This window comes from Ambystoma mexicanum, chromosome 4q (genome assembly GCF_040938575.1).
Source record: "Ambystoma mexicanum isolate Mex_15411 chromosome 4q, UKY_AmexF1_1, whole genome shotgun sequence".
NCBI classification, from domain to species: Eukaryota; Metazoa; Chordata; class Amphibia; order Caudata; family Ambystomatidae; genus Ambystoma; species Ambystoma mexicanum.
This window is the reverse complement of record NC_090928.1, coordinates 260882109-260902003: the sequence shown is the minus strand read 5'-3', so window position 1 is coordinate 260902003 and position 19895 is coordinate 260882109. Positions and strand designations below refer to the sequence as shown.

Here is a 19895-nt window from a genome sequence, read left to right as displayed (position 1 = left end):
AAGTCTAAAAAGACGCCACTGGTCCCCTTCCACCTTGTCTTCTGACGAATCCCCCAAGAAAATGAAATGCCCCACAAAACATTCTTCCTCCGAAAATGATGGAGGTTTTTGAAAAGGCTAAGCCTTGGTCCGCGCCTTCCTCTTAAGCCGGCCGAGCGGGTTACCGTACCGACACTCGCGCGCCCTTGAGCCCGGGTGATTGAAGGAGGAAAGATCGGGAACCTTCCAGGACCCTGAGTGATAAAGATCGCTTGAGTCGACCGCTCGAGGTCATTGATGCCGTCCGGAACCTGACACACCTCGAAGGAGGAGCCTTATTGCTACCTATTGCGTTGGATTGTGCTTTGCATTTCAGAATGCTACAGATTGACGGGCAAAAATCCACCAGAAGGCTTGAGGGCCCATTCAACCAGAGGCATAGCCTCTTCGACAGTTCCATCAAAGAGGTGTTCCCATCAAATCTATTTGTGAAGCAGCGACTTGGTCTTCGTTGCGCACCTTTTCTAAGTTGTATAATCAGGATGCTTCCCATTCTAAAGAGCTTGCTTTTGGTAAAGCAGTGCTGTATTCAGCTATATAATATTAAAAATCTACTCCCTCCTCCAAAGAACTTTACACTGCTTTTGGAGTCTAAGATGAGGAATACGTTGGAGGACACAATCCATTCAAAGAACAAGTTACTTACCAGCTGGTAACGTTCTTTCAACTGGATGTTCCTCCAACGTATTCTTCATCGCCCGCCCTTCCTACCCCTCTGTAGATTCTTCCAGTGTTATTACCACTTCAACTCTCGCAAGTCTGACACCTGGCTATCTGCACTACCTATACAGCAGAGCAAGAGGGGAAAAACAGAACTGAGGCCAACGGGCGCGCGCGTGCTACTTGTATACCCGATGTCACCCTTGACTGAGACCTTCGAGGGACTTCGACTCGACATCGATGCACTGCGCCCTCGGCCGAGGAAAAAAATGTCTGAAACAGCTAAAGCTGGACGAATACATCTAAGATGAGGAATACGCTGGAGGAACATCTAGTCGAAAGAACGTTACCAGTTGGTAAGTAACTTGCTCTTCTCACCGTGGTCCTCAAGCCGCTTTACCTATGTAGCTTTATCATGGGGTAAGTCACTTCCAAGTCAGTTAGTTTACCTGCTTTATGAATTCTCTGGACATTGAAAAAGAAGGAAATTGGGAATAATAGCAAGACTGTGTTTGCTACATACATTTGGTTTACCGGTTGTTAAGCAAACCTGGAATATGGCATTCATGATGCAGATGGGAAACTGTGTACCTGCACAGGCAACTAAATGGTGCATACTCTTGTTTCATTATTCTTTACACAAGGCCTATAACTGTCAAGTGGTGCTCTTCTATTGTGTTTGGTGGGAGGTGCTTACTAGTGTATCAACCTATGCACTCCAAGTTAGTAAATTACCTTCTTATTACTTGTTCCCTGATGCATAGTTTATATTTAAACACTAACAGTATTTTTTATTTTCCTTTGTAGGCTCTTCTTGATATTTACTTGTTGGAAAATGTGGATGAAACAATGAAGCATGCCATCGTATCCTTTCAATGACATTTAGCTCTGGTGGGTGTCTTGAAACTTATTTTATGCTCTTTTTGATGTACGTTATTAGGTTTCCAAAAGTAAATCATGAAGTCAAGTTGAAGATATTGGTCAGCCTTTGTTTTTCACATAGGCTTGTTCATGTTCCTTCGGTCCTAAAACTGTGCCTGTTGTTGATTGAAGTGTGTTTGCTCTCATTTACTAGCCACATGATATTGGAAGCCATCTTCTTTAGTGTGGATTAAAGGTGCTCCCTGCCTCTGACCATTTTTTTTTTTTTTTTGCTGATCAGATGTGGGGATGTTTCTAGTCAATAGTAGCCTTTTCTTTATACCTGAGGGAGCATGATCACGTGTCTTTGTGGTCATTTTTATAATATGCAAAGAGAAGAGAGATTAATATGCAACATGGAAAAGGAACATTAAGTTATCCCCTCAAGGTACAAAAACCTCACAAATACAAAAAAAGTTTGTTTTATTGATAATACACATTAAATGTTATTTTTCTTAAAAAAAGGAAAGGTACCCAAAAGGGTATATTCTTTAAAACAAACCTACAACCAGGTATAAACATGAACAATATTTACGTAAAACATATAGTTACATACATGAAATAAGAAAACGATCACCTAGTGTCACACAACCAACATGAAACATAAAATAATCACAAACAGCTTTGATTCATTGTGTATTTAAACGCAACCCAACATGTTTCTTGTCCAGTGACCTAATTAGTGTCTGACATTCATCAGGGGTGTTGTATTCTTTCAACTTGAAACGTAAAAGTTCCTGTCATTCCTGGCCAGGGTCAATCTTCATAAGAAACTATGGCAATAAATCCATACTTTAGTACCACATATGTAACTGGGACCGCTGAAACTTACAAACAATTCCAATTCCAACAAAAACGTCAATATATCATCTGGCAGTGTTTCTGTGGCATCAAACACCCCTTCAAAAAAGTCCCAAAATCGACTCCTACCACATAACATGTGGCCCATTACCTTGTAATGCACAAGTACTTGAATTCCGCCTAGTGGAATGTCTGGAGGCAGACACTTTCATTCGGGTTGCATCAAACATAAAAAAAAAACACAAACAATATGTCACCATACTATCACTCAGGTTCTTGCACACACAACTTTCAAATAACCAAAAACATCCTATGCTTCACGGTCCAACACATACCTACCACTTTGGCGCAGTGTGTGCAGGTCAAAACAAAACAGAAGTTTTTATTCCGTCTTCACCGTCCTCTTTAAGGTACATTCACGGTTCCTATCACTGTTCTAGGCTCAATGCCTAAAAAGATCTATAAACAAAGCATAGATCGCATCAAAACCAAGAAAACAAAACGTGCCGTATTTATAATATTAGGTCAGGAACTCAAGAAACCAATCCAGATTAGGAAATATTTCTGAGTGAGCTCCTGATACCCCAACAAACAAATTCCTTCGTATTGGTTGCAAAAAACGCCTCACGTCCGTAAAAACGAACCCGTGGTGACCCGAGGAAATATAGACAAATATCCACATTTAAAACCGCTGTTAGGCAGAAACCTGTGCAGTTCCCTTAGGGACCACTGCAAAAGATTTAAGACTACAGGTGTTTGGCAATAAACCCACTTGGTAGCAGTCTGTACCACACAGATTCACCTGGTAGCTGTGGCTGAGCAGTCAGACTTCCCTCAAGAAGAGTTAGGCAGTATGCAGAATATACATAATAGGTACAGAGACACAGTAGTACAAACAAGCACGGACCAGAGCTTTGGTGTACAAGTATATAATTATTTATTTAAAAACACACTTGTAAATCACACTAGCAAAAAAGAGGTAAGTAATTTCAGCACACAGTCACTATCATGTATATACAACCCTATTCACTTATTAGACAAGTCTTAGTGAGAAACACCACTTATATTCAGACAGAGGTGAGCGCTTAACATAGGATGACACACTAATAAGTTGTAAAGAAAGGGAGGGAAAAAGGCAGAGTTAGAGAAGCACACAAGTTTCAATACTTTCTCAAAGAACCACAGTAAGGCAGGATAGGCAGAGTTCTACTGGGGAGCAAGGAAGTTAATTGCACGGCCCACTCTTGGAGAGAGCAAGCAGAAGGGGTCCAGGTTCACACAGTGGGGTTATGCCCAAAGATCTTTGTAGATAGTTCGCACAAAAAGGATGAAATTAAAGTCAGGAAAAGTTAGCTAGGTTGTCCCAGGCCAGCCCAGGTTAGAGAGTCGAGGCTTTACTGTCACCCCGAACAATCTGTCGCAAGGGAAGCCAGGCGGGACACAGTACCTTAAGTGTGAAGGAAGCTCCAACGGGGGCAGTTGTTCCTGGAAGCAGGTGTAAGTCGGTGTTTCGTCCAGAGGAAGAAGAGATCTCACCGTGGAGGAAAGATGAAGGTCATTGCACTGCCAGGGAAGAAACCAGCCGTGGAGTTCTCCGGTTAAAAGGCACTACTCTTCTCTTCGCCGTAGTGGTAAACTGTGGTATTCCGGTTGCCGGGGTGCTTGGCACGGACAAGGCGGCCACGAGATGCTCCAGGAAGGTGAAAAGAAGGCGAAACTGGTTATCCCCACCAGTCAAAGGAAGAAGACTCTCTGGACTGGAGATCTCCTCTGTTGTCGGGAAAGGTGGTGAGACGGTTCAGCAGGGCTCCACCAGTGGTGTCGTCGTTGCAAGTCGGCTCAGCTTCTCCCCCCTCGGATTCTTAGGTCCTGTGGCGACTTCCGAAGTTCCAGTCCCCAAAGCCCTGCTTTTATGCAGCACACCCCCATTCACTCAGCCTAGCTGTCAATCAAACATGCTAAGTGGTGAGCCGGCCGGCTCACCACTTGGGCCAATCACACAAGAGTGCGACTTGAGTTACCAAGGTAACTCAGTCCAGGGTGCCTAAACCCCCTCCTATATCCCCTGTGGTACCCAGACAGAGTGGCACCACTTTTGGAGGCTTCTGTGGAGAAGCCCGCCAAAAAGTGGAACAAAGGGCTCGACTTGGGTTGGAGAGTCAGAAGAGAACACAAACGCCATTTTAGAATCGAGTTCTGGCAAAAAATACCATCCGGTGAATTAATATTAAATAAATAAACCGGCAGTATGTTCGAGGCTATAAGAATTAAATAATTAAAGTTGGTAGCCTCGAACAATGGGAAAATCCCATAGAGATATATTCACGGTCGAATATAAAAAGTAGTATCCACTGCCACCAGCCAAAACTCGATCAGGGGGGACGGAGACGTGCCCCCTCGAACAACAGACCCCGGTGCAATCTAATTGCCCCGTCCAGTACGTCCACAATATGATGGTTTGTACTGGTTTCTGTTCATATTTTGGGACTAGTAAAGCCAATGGTGACTTTACATGCCCTGGGAGACAGTAGTCCGTCCAGGGTATGGAGTCTATGTTGGGGGGTCGCTACGACACCCCTGGGTTACGGCACAGAGGGTGCTGTGTAACCCACATCAAAAAAACACATGAGACCCTATGGAGTAAAAGACCCCATAGCCCATAAAACACATGGAAAGTGAAAGGAACACCTCAAATCATGTCTAAAAGTGGGAGCAAAAGAATCTCACTCTTAGCAGGAGAGAAAAAAAATAAACCCCAAAAATCCAGCAAAGCTGCTGGGGGACTCACTAGGTTTGGGAAATTAGCCTTACAGAGAATTCTCCCTAACAACCGCATGCTTCCAAAACAAACCGCGGGCAAAACCGTGCATATGCGTTAAAGCCCAAGGTGTAAAAAAAAAAAAAAAAAAGATTCTCTAAAATGATTTGTCTGTACTCACCAGCTCCGTGCTGCAGCCAAACCGACACTCTAAACACTATTTTACTTGGAAAAGCACAAGCGAAAACATGCCTGCATAGCTACTCCATTAGCTGCTACATGCAGTTAAAGGTTCCAGAAATTGAAGGACAAAACAGGCACACGCCAACGTAATAGTAACCGGCCCAGATGGTGGACACAAATAAAAGGACCTGTAACTCATTTCTCCAGCGTTGGTAGCTTTCATGGATTCACATGCGCCCTCCATCCTGCCCCTCGAGGCAAACCGTCTCTTTGGCCATCCTCGTTTTGGGTCGAGGGAAGCCGCGGTGGTGGAGCTATATACTGTCATTATCCCAGCACAGAAATTCAGATCCCATTCAGAAATACTTGAGATGCATGGAACTTCATTTCCTCATTCTTAGCATTGTACCCATAGGCTTGTTACACTTACATTATCTTCCCTATCTTCAACATGGCCGCCGCTAATTCCATAAGGTAACTCTCAGTGCATTCTACACCTGTAGCAGAGGGAGCTACTTAAGCCCTGCCTTTGCCGAAGCTCTCGCTTGGTGTCTTCTCCGCTGACAGCGGGTAACACTTCCAGCGATCTCCTGACAACCTGTCAACAGAAGAAAACTAGTCAAAGGTATTAGTTCCATAGCAAAATCAAAAGAATATCCGAAAAACTGTAAAGACTTGCCGAAGCAAAGTTTTCCAGGAATTTTCCTCAGTCCGCAGTTGTATTCGAAGTCTCTGCATCTCCTGTCAGCTCAGTTGCAGCATTTCTTCTCTCAGCAGCCTTTGTCCGCGGTCGCAGCGTATTCCATCGTCCGAAGGTATTTTCTTCCACAGTTTCTCCAAAGACCTGAAAAACACAGGTATTTAATGAATGAATGAACTTGTTAAATGCAAGAAGGCGTATTATATGTGCTTACCTGAAGTCTCAGCAAGGCTTTTCTTTGCTTATTTTTACTGCGCTCGTTTCTGAAGGCAGCTATTACTCTGTTTTTTCGACAAACTGACGTAATTGAATTCTTCCTTAAAAACGAGTATAGCTGCAGCCTTACTGCAGCCCTAAGCCCTTGTTAGGGAACCACGAACCTGCAAAGGATCAAGGGAAATTCTAGCAAGAGATCTCTCCAACGTAGGGACCATTCCTAATTTGAACTATAAACAATTATTATTCTTACCAAGAAACTTTCCCTTGATACTTTAAAAGAGGTTTTGGATGCTATACAGAGAAAAGGCTGTCGACACCATTACCCCCTCAGAATAAGTCACCTACCCAATGCGCCCCTGTAGAATACAGGATGGTGAGCTCCACAAAATAAAAGCACAGGTGAGAAGGGAGGGCCATTTTCAAGGTACACTGTATGTTATGTTTTGTTGTGTTAGGCAAATGTATAAAGCACCATGGTGCTGAGAGAGGAGGAAGAACATATGGGACTAAAAGAGCAGGGTTTTGAGAGATTGTTGAAAAGAAAGATGGTCAGTAGTGGCACGTAGCGTAAACAGGAGTCGGTTCCAAGACCTAGCGGCCACCACAGAGAAAGCACACACCTCCCCCCATCCTAACCAGCCTGATACGGGGAACCAATAGCAGTAAAGCAGACTGAGATCGGAGGGCACGTGAAGGTACGTATTGGGAGAACCTTTCCTGGAGGTATTCAGCGCATTGTTCATAAAAGGCACAGTGGACAATGCATAGTGAATTAAACAAGATGCGCTTCTCCACAGGAAGCCACTGAAGTTCCCTGAGCACAGGTGACATATGAGTACGAGGGGGAGGACGAGCGACTACTCTAGCGGCTGCGTTTTGAAGCAGCTGAAGTCAAAATTCATAATCTAGGCAGGTTGGCCCAGATAGTGTGTTGCAGTAGTCAACTGTGCTCAAATCTGGAGCCGCAACCATAGGAGCGTGGAATTGGGCAGGGATGAAGCGAAGAGCCTTCCTCAATACACAGAGTTTAAAATGGCCAGTTTTACTGACAGCAGCAGCCTGATCAGCCATAGATTAAGAAGAGGAGAGCTTAACCCCAAGATTTTTCACAGAGGTGGATGGAAGGGGAAACGGGCCAAAAGTCAGGGGTCCATTAGGAAAGGGGTGCCCACAACCAAGACCTCTGTCTTGTTCCCGTTGAGTTTAAGTGAATTTAAGGCCATCCATGCTCCCGTGTCCTCCAGGCAACTCCTAAGCCAGGTAGCAGTGTCGGGACGAGTGTGATCAAGACGAACCAACAGCTGGGTGCCATCAGCATAGGAGTAGAATCTAAATCCGTGGATGAGAAGGAGGCATCTGAGATAGATATATATATATATATATCTATCTCTGAGGCTTGTGGAATCTGCTTAGATCACATGCTGTGCATAGGCGACATCTAGTGGAAGCTGCAGAGTATTAGTTTCTTTTTCGAAACTCGAAAATGGGCGTCGACACAGGGCGTGCCAGTAATACTATCCCTAGTGTGATGTCCACTCTACCCATTATCCCTCACGCGTGTAGGACCTTCAGATTGTTTTTTTCTGCCATACTGGTCGGAAGCATTGCGCAGAGTTTCCTGGCTTTCAGCCATTTTTCAAAAAATCAATATTAATTTCCCCGTTCTTTCACTCCCATGTCGAGACATCGAAGATCGACGCCGGTCCGAAGAACAAACAATCGTCGAGAGCTGGGCGACGGACTTTGGGCCTCAGAAGGCCTCTGGCCTCGGCCCTGCAAGTAGGGAGAGTGGGGGGTGGAAACATACTCTACACTCTTATTATTTTATACACACACTAGCCCGCTGCCGTAGGTGCATATGGAGAGTACTCCATTTAAATTTTGCCCGAAGTGCAACAGCAAGTACCCTTGGGTTGACAAACACGCCACCTGTAACCTCTGCTTGCCGAGGGATCACCCTGAGGCCAACTGCAGAGCGTGTAGCCTGTTCAAGGCGAAAACACTAAAGGACCGCTCCATTAAATGTTGGGCCCACCACGCCAGGCAACTCGAGGTCATGGACGCGGTGGGTGCCTTCAGTGATGGCAGCGACGCCGTACTTTCGGACGGCGAGGGCACACAGGTGTCAAAAGACGCCCAAGCGCAGGTCCCTGACCTCAGAGGACTGTCCAGCAGGGCAGTAATGGGAACACACCCAGTCGACACAAGCGCTACCCACACCACTACTACACATAAACACTCTTAAGTCCAACCGAGACTCAACACGCGTGTCGAGTTATCGGAAAGAGGCACAAAGAGAGCGGTCCACGGAATGGGTGTCCTCTGGGCGTTCCAGGTCGAGATCGCCGCACGACACAAGGCAACCATCCACAGTTGCCAAGAGTGCCTCGTTTCCCAAAGTCACGGAGGTACGTTCGTCAGAAGACGAATCCGACCTCCACCCCCAGGCCGCACACCAGAAGTCGGCTCCGGCAGCCCGTCTGGCGTCTTGCCTCTGAGCCCCGACGTGCACACTCGAAAGAGAGAGACAGAGAGAGAGTACCCCCGAATCTCAACGCCAGGCGTCGAAAAGCTCAGAGAAGGTGAAAACATCAGGGAAACACTCTTCTACTCAAGGGGAAGGGGGTAAACAGCAGAAGTCCTCTCAATCTACTTCTGTACCACAGACACTTAGGGAAAAACAGAAGTCTTCATATAGGGTCCTATATGCGTGAGGGATTACGGGTACAGTGGTCGTCACACTAGGGATAGTATTACTGGCACGCCCTGTGTCGACGCCCATTTTCGAGTTTCGAAAAACAAACTGTAATACTCTGCAGCTTCCACTAGATGTCGGCCTATGCACAGGATGTGAATCTAAGCAGATACAAGCATCAGAAATACGATTGTGGTGGCTAATGTATCCCATATTAAAGAGTATAGGGGAAAGAGCAGAACCCCACAATTAAGCCCTACCGGTTTAGACCAGAAGGGGGAGTTAGATGGACTGAGAATGGTCGGCCAGAAAGGCAGAAAATCAATTTAGAACCTTTTTGGATATCCCGACTTCCGACAACCGTGAGATAAGTATGGTATGATCAACCGTGTCGAAAGCCGCGGATAAATCCAGCAGCAGTACTGCTCCCACTCCACTCTGGTCAACTAGGTGAGCGAGATCGTAAAGTACAGAATTGAGTACCGACTCAGCGCCCCTTCCCGGGCAAAAACCTGATTGAAAGATGTCAAAACATCCAGAAGATTCCAGGAAGGAGGATAAAAGAGGGGAGACGAGGGCCTCCATGACCTTCATCAATACAGGGAGAAGCGAGATGGGGGCGAACATTTTCAAGCAGCCCAGGATCAAAAGTGGGCTTTTTCAGCAGATGTATAACCAGTGCATGTTTCAATGGGCTTGGAATAAAGCCCTCAGTGTATCACAGTTATCAGTTTGTGAATGGGGATTACAGTAGTGGTTTTGTTATAATTGTTGTTTCCACAGAACTAGTGCCCAGACAACAGGTCCTCCACTGAAAAGGCATTACGCTCCCGTGGAGACTTAAGGTAAGCGTTACAATACTGGACTTCCCATTGGTGCTGCCTAAAGCACCCATAACGACGTCGATGGTACACTCAAGGTGTCAATGTTTTTTCCATAGGAAAACTACTATACTAAAGTAACCGAGGTTTCCCTGGCTGATGGGGAAATATTCACAGTATCTTATACTATGAATCCATGAAATATACCAACACTGTGGAAATGGAGTTACAGGTACGAAACTACTCCCTTTCCATATACCTAAAACCTTCAAGACGTTAGATGCCCTAAGCAGGGAATTTCTGTGGCGCAACGGTAGATGCAGAATGACTTTATCCTCCCTACAAAGGCCATATGATGAGGGCGGCATTAAGGCTCCACACTTTGAGGCATAGTATATTGCAGGACAACTGCAGTTTGTGGTGGTCTGGCTGCCAGACAAGCCCACTGCCGACACCAAACTCCTTCAGCCCCCATCGCCTGTTCACTTTCTCAGAGAGCTCTTGTGGCATAAGAAGCCTCGGCCTACTTCAAATCCGCCCTTGGTATCAATGGGCATCCAAATATGGGACAGGGCTCTTAAATTACATACCCCTTCTCAGTGCAGATACCCTTTGTCTCTTTGGTTCCACTGGCATATCAGGCTTGGAAGGGGGTGAGGGTATATGCAAGTACTGGGAAACTCACAGCGTTGCCACTATAGAGGACCTGATGAATGGCACCTCCTTCATACCCTTCGATGAACTAGCAAGCAACACTGGCATACACCACGGGCAGTATTTGCTGCACCGTACAATTTTGAACACAATAGCTCGCAGATGCCCTACATATAGTGAAACTATTCAAACACATTTGGTAGTTAACACCCTTTACGACCTTTCAGAAGGCAGCCATGTATATCAAGGTTATACAACTTTCTATTGACCAGCGGGCCCCGTGGGACCTCAGTGATTAAGAGCAAATGGGAGTAGGATTTAGGCGCCCCTTTATGGGAGACAGACGGGACAAAGATTTTGAGATATCATAAGAAAGTATCTCGAAACTGTTGATTGCAATTGATTCAATTGTTTGTTACCCCTAGGGCTTATCTTGACGCCTCTTAAAATATCTAGTTTCCCCGGGGCCGCCACACAGCACGTCCCCCAGATGCCATGCCCCTTAGGCCGGCCTCCTACACATGTTCTGGTCATGCCCAACCATCGTGACATACTGGAACAAAGTAGCGACCAGTCTGCGTAAAGCTGGCCTGACCACAAACCTGCTATTGCCTTCTGCTTGCTTGCTGGGATGCTTTACGTGCCCCAAAACACTTTATGGATCTAAATTGCAGGACCTTGCATATATACTCGCCAAACTTAAAATAGCAATGACATGGAAATCTGCATGGCCCCAACATAGAGGACTGGTGACGCGACCTCAGAAAGTGGTCAGCAGCCGAAATAGCGGCGTGGAGTAACGTAGTACACTTGAGTTCTATAGACACCAATGAAGACATTACTTCATGGATCGCACTAACCCAATCATTATTTGCGCCAGATGCAGATGGCTCCCAATCGATGAATACTCTGCAGTCACCAACTTAGACAACCTTACGCACACGATCAACATGCGCATGGGCAGAGTGTCTGCATAATAGACAACGAGGACGGGTGGGGGAGGCGTGGGTAAGTTGGGTATAGGTTATTGTTCAACATCAGACCCTGTTGGGTTACATAGTTTCGATTTTCTAATAGATTTGTAACACTCTCTATACTGTTAGAACTGTAATGTGTTTGTAGACAAGGCAAAACCAATAAAGTTTTTTTTTTAAATGTTTAAGGATGTCAACAATAAAAAGTCAAAGTTCTCAGCTTCTTCCAGCTCCTGGCTTACTTTTCAGCTCCCCTTCCCAAGTTTAAGACAGTTCTGCAAAATGCTCAGGGTTCCCTTGCCCAAGTTCGAGACAGTTCCACAAAGTCCTGGGGTTCCCTTCCCCAAGCTCAAGATAGAAGGCTCAAAGTTCAAAACAAAATAGTTCTCAACGGTTTGGGATCCTCCCCAACCCTCTTATACTGGGTAATTTCTCTGGTTCACCAACGCACATCTGTTACAACACAAGTCTTTCCATGTATATCTCCATTGACTTGCTCATTTTGATATTACTACTTTCATTTGCTTTTCATGCCAGGCACTCAGTCTAAGCACTGTTGTCGGACCAAGCGGGCCACCCATTACAGGTCACACAACCGATACCCCTTCCTTGGCTGTTGTTCTATAAGACCGCTCCCATGCAGGGGGTCCCTCGGTCTAGGCGCAGTTGACCGATCACACAGTGAACCCATCACAGGTCACGCAACCGATACCCCTTTACTGTCTGCATTTGCAATAATTGTCCACTGCTTTCCCTTGACAGTGAAAAGTATTTCTTGTATCAGAATTATTTCCTTCTAATATTTTATCGTGGTTAGCTTGGTCACCATTGACTTAGTTACGCTGTTGATACTTCTCTGGCCCTTGCCTATACAGGTTTCCTCTTAGCCTGTAGTTCCTTGACCCCTTGGCTTGTGTAAAGTCTTGTTTCTCTTCTCACACCCTTCTTGGGATTTTACTTGCTTTGCCATCACTTGCTTTTCCAACACTTGTGTTTCAACCAATTCACTCTGTGGTATGTGCCAGCTGCACAACGTTGCTTGTTTCCATTCAAAACATTCTCATTATTTGCTTTGTCTCTGTGCGTCATTCAGAAATGCTTATTCAATCATACTTCCATGTTGATTTAATTCTGCACGGTATTCAATAATGCTTTCAGTTCGATCGTTATTCAAAATGCATCTGTCACCCTTGAAACTATCTTCAATTCATTTCAAGATTATAAGCACTCACTTCAGTATTCAAAAGTGCGTATTATTGTTTCCACAACGTTTGACATTCAAGAAAGGCTTATTGCAGGTTTTCCGAGCGTCCCAACATGAGTGCTTCCTGTCTGCATTCGCTGTCTTCAGGCGGCAGCTACCGACTGCTTTGAACCTTCCCAGCTTCCACGGCCTCCAGTCATTTCTCGCAGAGGTCAGGGAGAGTGCTGCTCGCTCTCCCTCAGGTCTGTGACAACCGGAGAGCTTCAGCGCCCCACAGCTCCTGCTTACTTTCGACACACAGGCTGTGTAGGACTTCCTAAGCTTCTCTGGGCCTGCCTCGGCGTGTCTGGTCGTTGTCTGACACGGCTTCCTGCACTTGTATCTCCTGCTCCTGTCTATCGGGTTCGCCATCTTCCAGCTCCAACCGGCTCCACACTCCAGCCTGCTGTGCGACCACTTCTCTTGTGAAAAGCCCACATTTATTTTCCATTGGGCTTACTAAGTGTCCACAGGTGGTACTCATTTAGTCCATTTGCCTGACCATAGTTAAAGGGACATGCCTGATCTTTACAATACTCTGCAGGCCTCTTTCTTGTCTCGGTACTAGAGTGGGTTGAATGATGGAAAATGTGGTGAGTTGTGTTACAATGGCCCATAAAGGCCACGGGAGGGTTGGGCTAGTCTTCATAAGACAAAGGGGGATACCATGTCTCGCTATTAACCTTTCTCCTTTTCATTCTCCTTCGGTTGTTTCTAGATTGATAAAATCGTTTGCTGTTATCCCGTTTCCTCTAGCTAGGGTAACAATAGCCCATAAACACGCCTGGGATTACGTGTTCATTATGGAATGGGAAGGGGAACTACTGCGTCTCGCCGAAGGACGTCCTCTTCCCCAATCCCCAAGTATCCTCTACCCAGGTGATCCTCACTCGTTTCTCCACACCCAGGGTCAGGATCCAAATGCTATGGCCTTTACCAGGCCCCTAGAAGAGGACCCATGGGGAGTAGATGTGAGGACGCCCTCTGGTTTCTTGCAGGGTGTCTATCTAAGATAGGCCTCAGTGGGAGAACACAATCCATTACAAGAACAAATTACTTACCCATGGTAATGTTCTTTCGGATGAATGTTCCTCTTGGCCCCTTCCCAACCTACCCCGCATTTAAGGAGCTTCCTCCTATGATTTTATGAGACTCTCGTTTAAAGCTTAAACGTTCACTCTTTGTCTCTAATCCCATACGCGGCTGTGCAAGGTGAAAAAATAACTGAGGTCATGGGGCGCAGTGCGTGCACACCTTTTGCACCAATGCCGATGTTGCATCCAAACCTGAAGCCAACAAATCGAAAATCCTCAACGCTGGAGTGCGCAGCGCCCCCTGCTGTGAATAAAATGTCCGAGTGCTGCAAGGGAGAGGAATATTTCTAAGCTGAAGAATCGGTGGGAGCAACATCCATCAGAAACAAAATTGCTAGGCGTAGGTAATTTGCTCATCTGAGCTCTCTACTCAGGGGAGAATTACAACTATCTTACCAGAACATCAATCCCCAATCTACCACCTCCTTTCAAGAGATAAAAACGGCCCTGTTAGAAAGGGTGGGGCATACTGAAACCTTCTCCCGATTGAAATGCCAGAATACCAAATGACTTTCCAACCAAAGCCCACTGAAGTTAGCCGGAAGATTGCAAAATACTCTTAGCCAATGGTTGGGAAAGAAGAGTCTCCTGGAGATACTAGAGGCTATGGTGCTGGAACAATTTATTAACACCCTATCCCCATCTCTACAGAGAGCCATACTCCAGCAACACCAACCGTCCCTAGATGTGGCTATTCAGATCGCCAGGCACACACTGCGCTGTTTAAATACTTCATAAACACTAGGAAGTTGGTGAAACCATCCAACCATGTCTCTTCTGGGAAAGCCTATAGAAGGCCTGAAAAACCCTTGCCTATCAGAAACCCAAAGGTAGAGATTACTACAGAGACCCTTGTCTATCCCAGTTGTAAAACAAAAGGGAACTTTGAGGGAAGTCGTGGAAGAGGGAAACTTCTTTTCTCCAGTATAGTCATCTGTTTCTCCTGCGGAGAAATGGGTAATTTTGCCTGCACCTGTCATAACCTCCTCAAGCGTTGGAGATAGGTTGGATAGGAACAGAAGCGTGGACAGGGGAAGCAGAGGCGCAAAGGATGAAGATCCCGAAGAGGTGGACATTTGTTACTGCACTCCTCAGCCCTTCCAAACTCAAAAGACTGAGTCAAAAAACGCTGGGCTAGTACTCCAATTGACTCAGGGAGCAAATAAGCCGCCATACGATCAAACCTAATTTAGCCAGAGTTTCTAGATAGGGAGGGAGCCATAAAGATCACCTGCGTACACGGTATGTAGAGAATCTAACATTCCCTCTGTCCTCATCCTCCTCAATCTCTCTTCTGCCTTTGACATGGTCAACCATAACAATCTGCTCAACTGTCTGTGAAAACCTGGGTATCCCTGTTGAGGCTCTGGCCTGGCTGACCTCTTTCCTCTCTGATCGACCCTCCCAGGTCCAACTTGGGTCCTTTCTATCATCTATCTTCCTCTCTACCTGTGGTGTTCCCCAGGGGTCTAACCTCTCACCCTGGAATTTCAACCAATACCTGGCAACTCTCGCCCACTGCATTGCCATTTTCTGCTAAAATTTCCAGTGCTACGCTGATGACACTCCTCATTTTTAGGCTGCCCTCGACCACCTCCTCTCCCTCTCGCATCTCTGATTGCCTAACTGCCATTTAAGATTGGTGTGCTGTCAATGATCTTTGTCTGAATGCCAGCAAGATGGAGTTCCTCCTCATCGGCACACCTTCACCATCCTTTCCCCTCACTCTTTGGCCAACTTCCCTTGGCTGCCCTCCTACCCCTACCTGCGAGATTAAGAACCTCCGGGTCATCTTCGACTCCACCCTTTCCTTCTCCGCCCACATCTGAGGTCTCTAAAAGTCAAACTTCCTACTGCATCTCCTCAGAGGTACTCTGCCTTTCCTCTCCTTCCCCCAGAAGCTCATGGTGTCCCAAGCTCTGGTTCTCTCTAGGTTGGACTATTGTAACAGCCTGTTTCTAAATCTACCTGCCTCTATTCTCTGTCCTCTGCAACTAATCCAGAACAGAACTGCAAGACTTGTCCTTGGGCTCAAGCCCTGGGATCGTATCTCTCCAGCTCTGAAATCTCTCCACTGGCTCCCACTGTAACGCTCACCTGATTCCCGTAGAGGCGCCGGTCTTGACTGGGCGTATACCGTATCTTCAAAGGTGATGTGTAACACACGGCTGGCTCTTTGGGCTGGACCTCTGTGCACTGTATGTCTGACTCGAAGGGTAAGATGTCTGCAGATAGAAAATATGGGATTAAGGAACTGGGTTATTGAATGTCTCTCTTCTTCCCTTTCTCTTCTCCTGTAGAACCCCAAAGGTTAACGCTCTCACCTTAGGTAAGTGAACGCCGTGCTCTCCATCTGCCTCGGGGCAGGGTGCTGTAACCAGTTTCTTCACTGGATAAGGGGAGCAGGCCTCTTGACTTCAGAGGACTGCTGTCCGTCGTTTACTGCACGAATGGTAAGTTTCGAGTAATTCTAATGTCTTTAAAGTCTTTAGTAATGATGTTTCTTGTTTTGCAGGGTTCCGGCGATGGCGGATGACGGGCCGAAGTGAGTTGAAGATGGAGCCCGTGTGATGAATAGAAGCGCCTGGAAGCACGTAAGTAAGCGCTTGTTGCCTGCTTCACGATGCGCTCTAATTGTCTTTTTATTTTGCAGGTACAAGTTCGGAGCGGCTGCAGGGTGCCGGAATACCCACTGGGTTAGATGTGAAAAGGAGTAATGGCACGTGAGTATTAAAGTTCCCCAATGTCTTTAAACGCACCTTGTTTTGTCTTTCAGATGCGGGATGCAGCGCCGAAGGCCTCCGGAGCGTGCAAAGAGTTGGTAAGCTTTTGTCTTTCAGATGCCGGAATGCAGTGTGAAGACCTCCGGAGCGCACGAAGAGTAGGTAAGCCTTTGTCTTTCAGATGCCGGAAAGCAGCGCGAGGCGTTGGTGACAGCCGATGGACCAGGTAAGTGAAGAGCTGTCACTGAAGACCGTAATGCTAACCTGTTCTTTCTTGTCTTTATAGGTGTTGCTGAAGACTGGATTCAGGATGGTAAGCCTTTTTCCTTAGGCCCAGGATCAGATGCAGAAGACACGATGAGCGTTCTGCTGCAGAGGATGCAGAATAACGCAAAGCAAGATTCATCCATCGGGTGTGGTTTAAATAGCCTCCTGTAGTGCTTAGGTGTCTCCTTCCACAGCCACGCCTAGGTAAGAAAAGAGTTCCTGCTTTCCAGAAGAGTTCCAGTGTTCTGAATCTAGGGAGTGGCTCCTGCCCCACCCAACAGGAAAAGTAGTTCCAAACAGAAGAGGATCAGAGGCTCAACTGGCAGGCAAGTAAGCAGCATGGTCTGCTGCAGGTAAGTCCACCCAAGCATTATGAGCCCGGCGCTTCCAGCGCTGGGACTGGGCATATTTATGAGCCTGGTGCCACTGGCGCCAGGACTGGGTCCAAAAGGTCCCAATTGGGACTGGTTGGCACTCGGAACCTGGGTTATAGATCTGCTTCCAAGGGAGTTGGGAAAACCCTAACCTTTTGGAAGCAGAGATCATGACACCCACTGGATGCAAGGATTAAATTCAAAACCCTCTGCATTGTCCACAAGGCTTTCTGGGGCCTGGGACCGAAATACTTTCAACTATCTCTCCGTAAATACCTCCCCTCTCGAGCTCTTCGCTCTTCTTCCTCTAACTCCCTCAGGGTCAGTCGTTTTTCAAAGAAACGAGCTGGAGGTAGATAATATCAGAGACAAATCCGGATGTACATCTCCCCATTTTTAACCTTGCAAATATTGATTTAACTCCAGCACCGCAGGTACTGATTGGTATTAAACTGAGATGGAGATCAGACGCTTCCTACGCACTGTGCGACTACGAACTTTCTTTCAAGAAAGAGAACCACCGGAACAGGAAGTAGATACAGGCCTACTCCCCAAATCCACGTTCTGTCCTCCTGAGAGTCCGGTACCGAGTGATTTGATCACTTTTGAGAAATGCCTACTTAAGGATTATAAAAGACTAGCGCAGAGAAATAATAACAAAACACCAATTAGACACAATTGCTCTAAACTAGAGAGAGAAGCCCTTACCCAATTAACCAGTAACAACAACATTGTAATTAAACCAGCAGACAAAGGCGGGGGAATTGTCATTATGTCTTCTGAACAGTACAAGACTATGGTCACGACTTTGCTGAGCGACAGACAGCTATTGTCCTCTACGTAAAGATCCAACAAAGGAATTGAAGACCGAAACATCTGAGACAGTCAATTTTGCTCTGGAAAGAGGATGGATCACCGAAAAAGAGTCCACTTATCTCACCACATCGGAGGAACGCAGCCCATGCTTTTATGCAGTACCTAAAATGCATAAAGACGCGACCAATCCACCAGGTCGCCCAATTGTTTCAGGGTGCGGGTCTGTGTTGGAACCACTTTGCCAATTTATTGATGAATTTTTAAAACCAATGATTGGCAACACAGACTCCTACCTTAGAGACACTACACACACCATACAAACCTTTGAAAATCTAGAATATAATCCAGACACTCAAATGTTGGTCACAATGGATATAAAAGCGCTTTATACGTGTATCCCACAAAATGCTGCTATTGATTACATATATGATTTCCTAACGGCAACAAACTTGCAGTCACGAGTACCACCAGCATTCATCATCGAACTTTTGACTATAGCTTTGCGTAAAAATGTCTTCACTTTTAGTGACCAATTCTATCTACAAGTTAAAGGCACAGCCCTGGGCGCTACATTTACCCCCAGTTTGTCAATTTTGGTTCTGATGCTTGTTAATCTGCTTAGAATCACATGCTGTGCATATGGTCCGACATCCGGTGGTAACCGCGGAGTATTGCATCTTGTCTTTCGGGGGACCGAAAGGGGATGTCGGCATAGGCGTGTCTGAAACACTATCCCTATCGTGACGTGTGTAGTACCCAAAATCCCTCACGCGCCGAGGTCCCTCAGATTGTTTTTTTTTCCGCCCAGATAACTGGTCGCCCTATAGCGGAGCTCTTCATGAGACATTCTTTATCTTACAGAATTGCCGATTTAATCCCCGTTAAGTCACTTCGCCTATCAAGAACATCTTCGACGAAGACTACGGGGGAATCGTCTACGGCTGTGGGTTCCGGCGCCTAAGATCCAGCGTTCGGACCTCCACGTGGTCGCGCCTTCTGGCCAGCCTACACAGTAGGGAGAGTGGGTTCGGGGTTTGCCATACTGCTATGTCTTTCCTCTTTTCCACTTCTTTCCTTTTTGGTCTGGTCACCCTTCCCTTCTGCTATGGAAAGGACTCCATTTAGATGCTGCCCTGTGTGTAGGGTCAGTGATCCATGGAAAGACGAGCACACGTCGTGTACGCTTGTCTCCCCCTAGAGCACTAAAGCGGTGTTCGGCGTGTAAACACCTAAACCCTGAAGGAGCGCCGATTGATGCGGTGGGCCGCCTACGGAATGTCACGCGTGGAGCCTCCCTCCCCTGCCGCGACACCAGCCGAAAGTGACGGGGGTACATCGGATGACCAAACGGCCAACGCGGACGTTGTAGACCTTGAGGCCGACTATTCTAGAGCTGCCACGCCTGTCCCTGACCCTTCCAGGCTCGACTCCGGTCCTGCTACAGGGACCAGACCCGGTGACAGGGGCGTACAATCGCACCGCACAAAGCACACAACCCAAGCGCCTTCCTTGACGACTTCGTCGAAGAAGGCGAAAGCGCCATCGGATCGATCTGATCCTAAGCCTTCCCCGCATCCGCAGCAGCGCATGACGACTGGGCTTAACAAATATAACAAGGGCGCTACTCCCCAAACTACACACGCCGAAGTTTCTGAACAAGGAACTTCGACGGGTTCCAAGGTTTCCAAGGTCCGTGCAGGCCCGAAAACTACAAATAGGCCTCTACCCGAGAAGCTATCATCGGAGGTGTTGTCTCCAGAAGATTTGGTGACGATCAGTAAGAGCATCAATAGGATTGCTACGGCGGTGGGCCTAGTATCGGTTCCGCCCACAGTTATGGGCCAATCCGCCGAAAGGTTTTCCACAGATTTGGAAGACGACCCTGAAGGCACTTACGAAGAAAGCCAGGTACCCCTCTCAAGCACCCTGAGGAGATCCTCTCAACGCCTTAGG

General features: G+C 46.8%; 1 protein-coding gene across 2 annotated transcripts in view; it reads left to right on the top strand.

Annotated features, from left to right (window-relative positions):
- Positions 1-19895, top strand: part of AHCTF1 (AT-hook containing transcription factor 1) — a 2174249-nt gene that overhangs the window by 861532 nt on the left and 1292822 nt on the right. For both annotated transcript variants that reach the window (XM_069607832.1, XM_069607831.1), the window contains exon 19: positions 1507-1563. In XM_069607832.1, coding sequence (XP_069463933.1) covers positions 1507-1563 — 57 coding nt within the window. The remainder of the gene's footprint in view (positions 1-1506; positions 1564-19895) is intronic.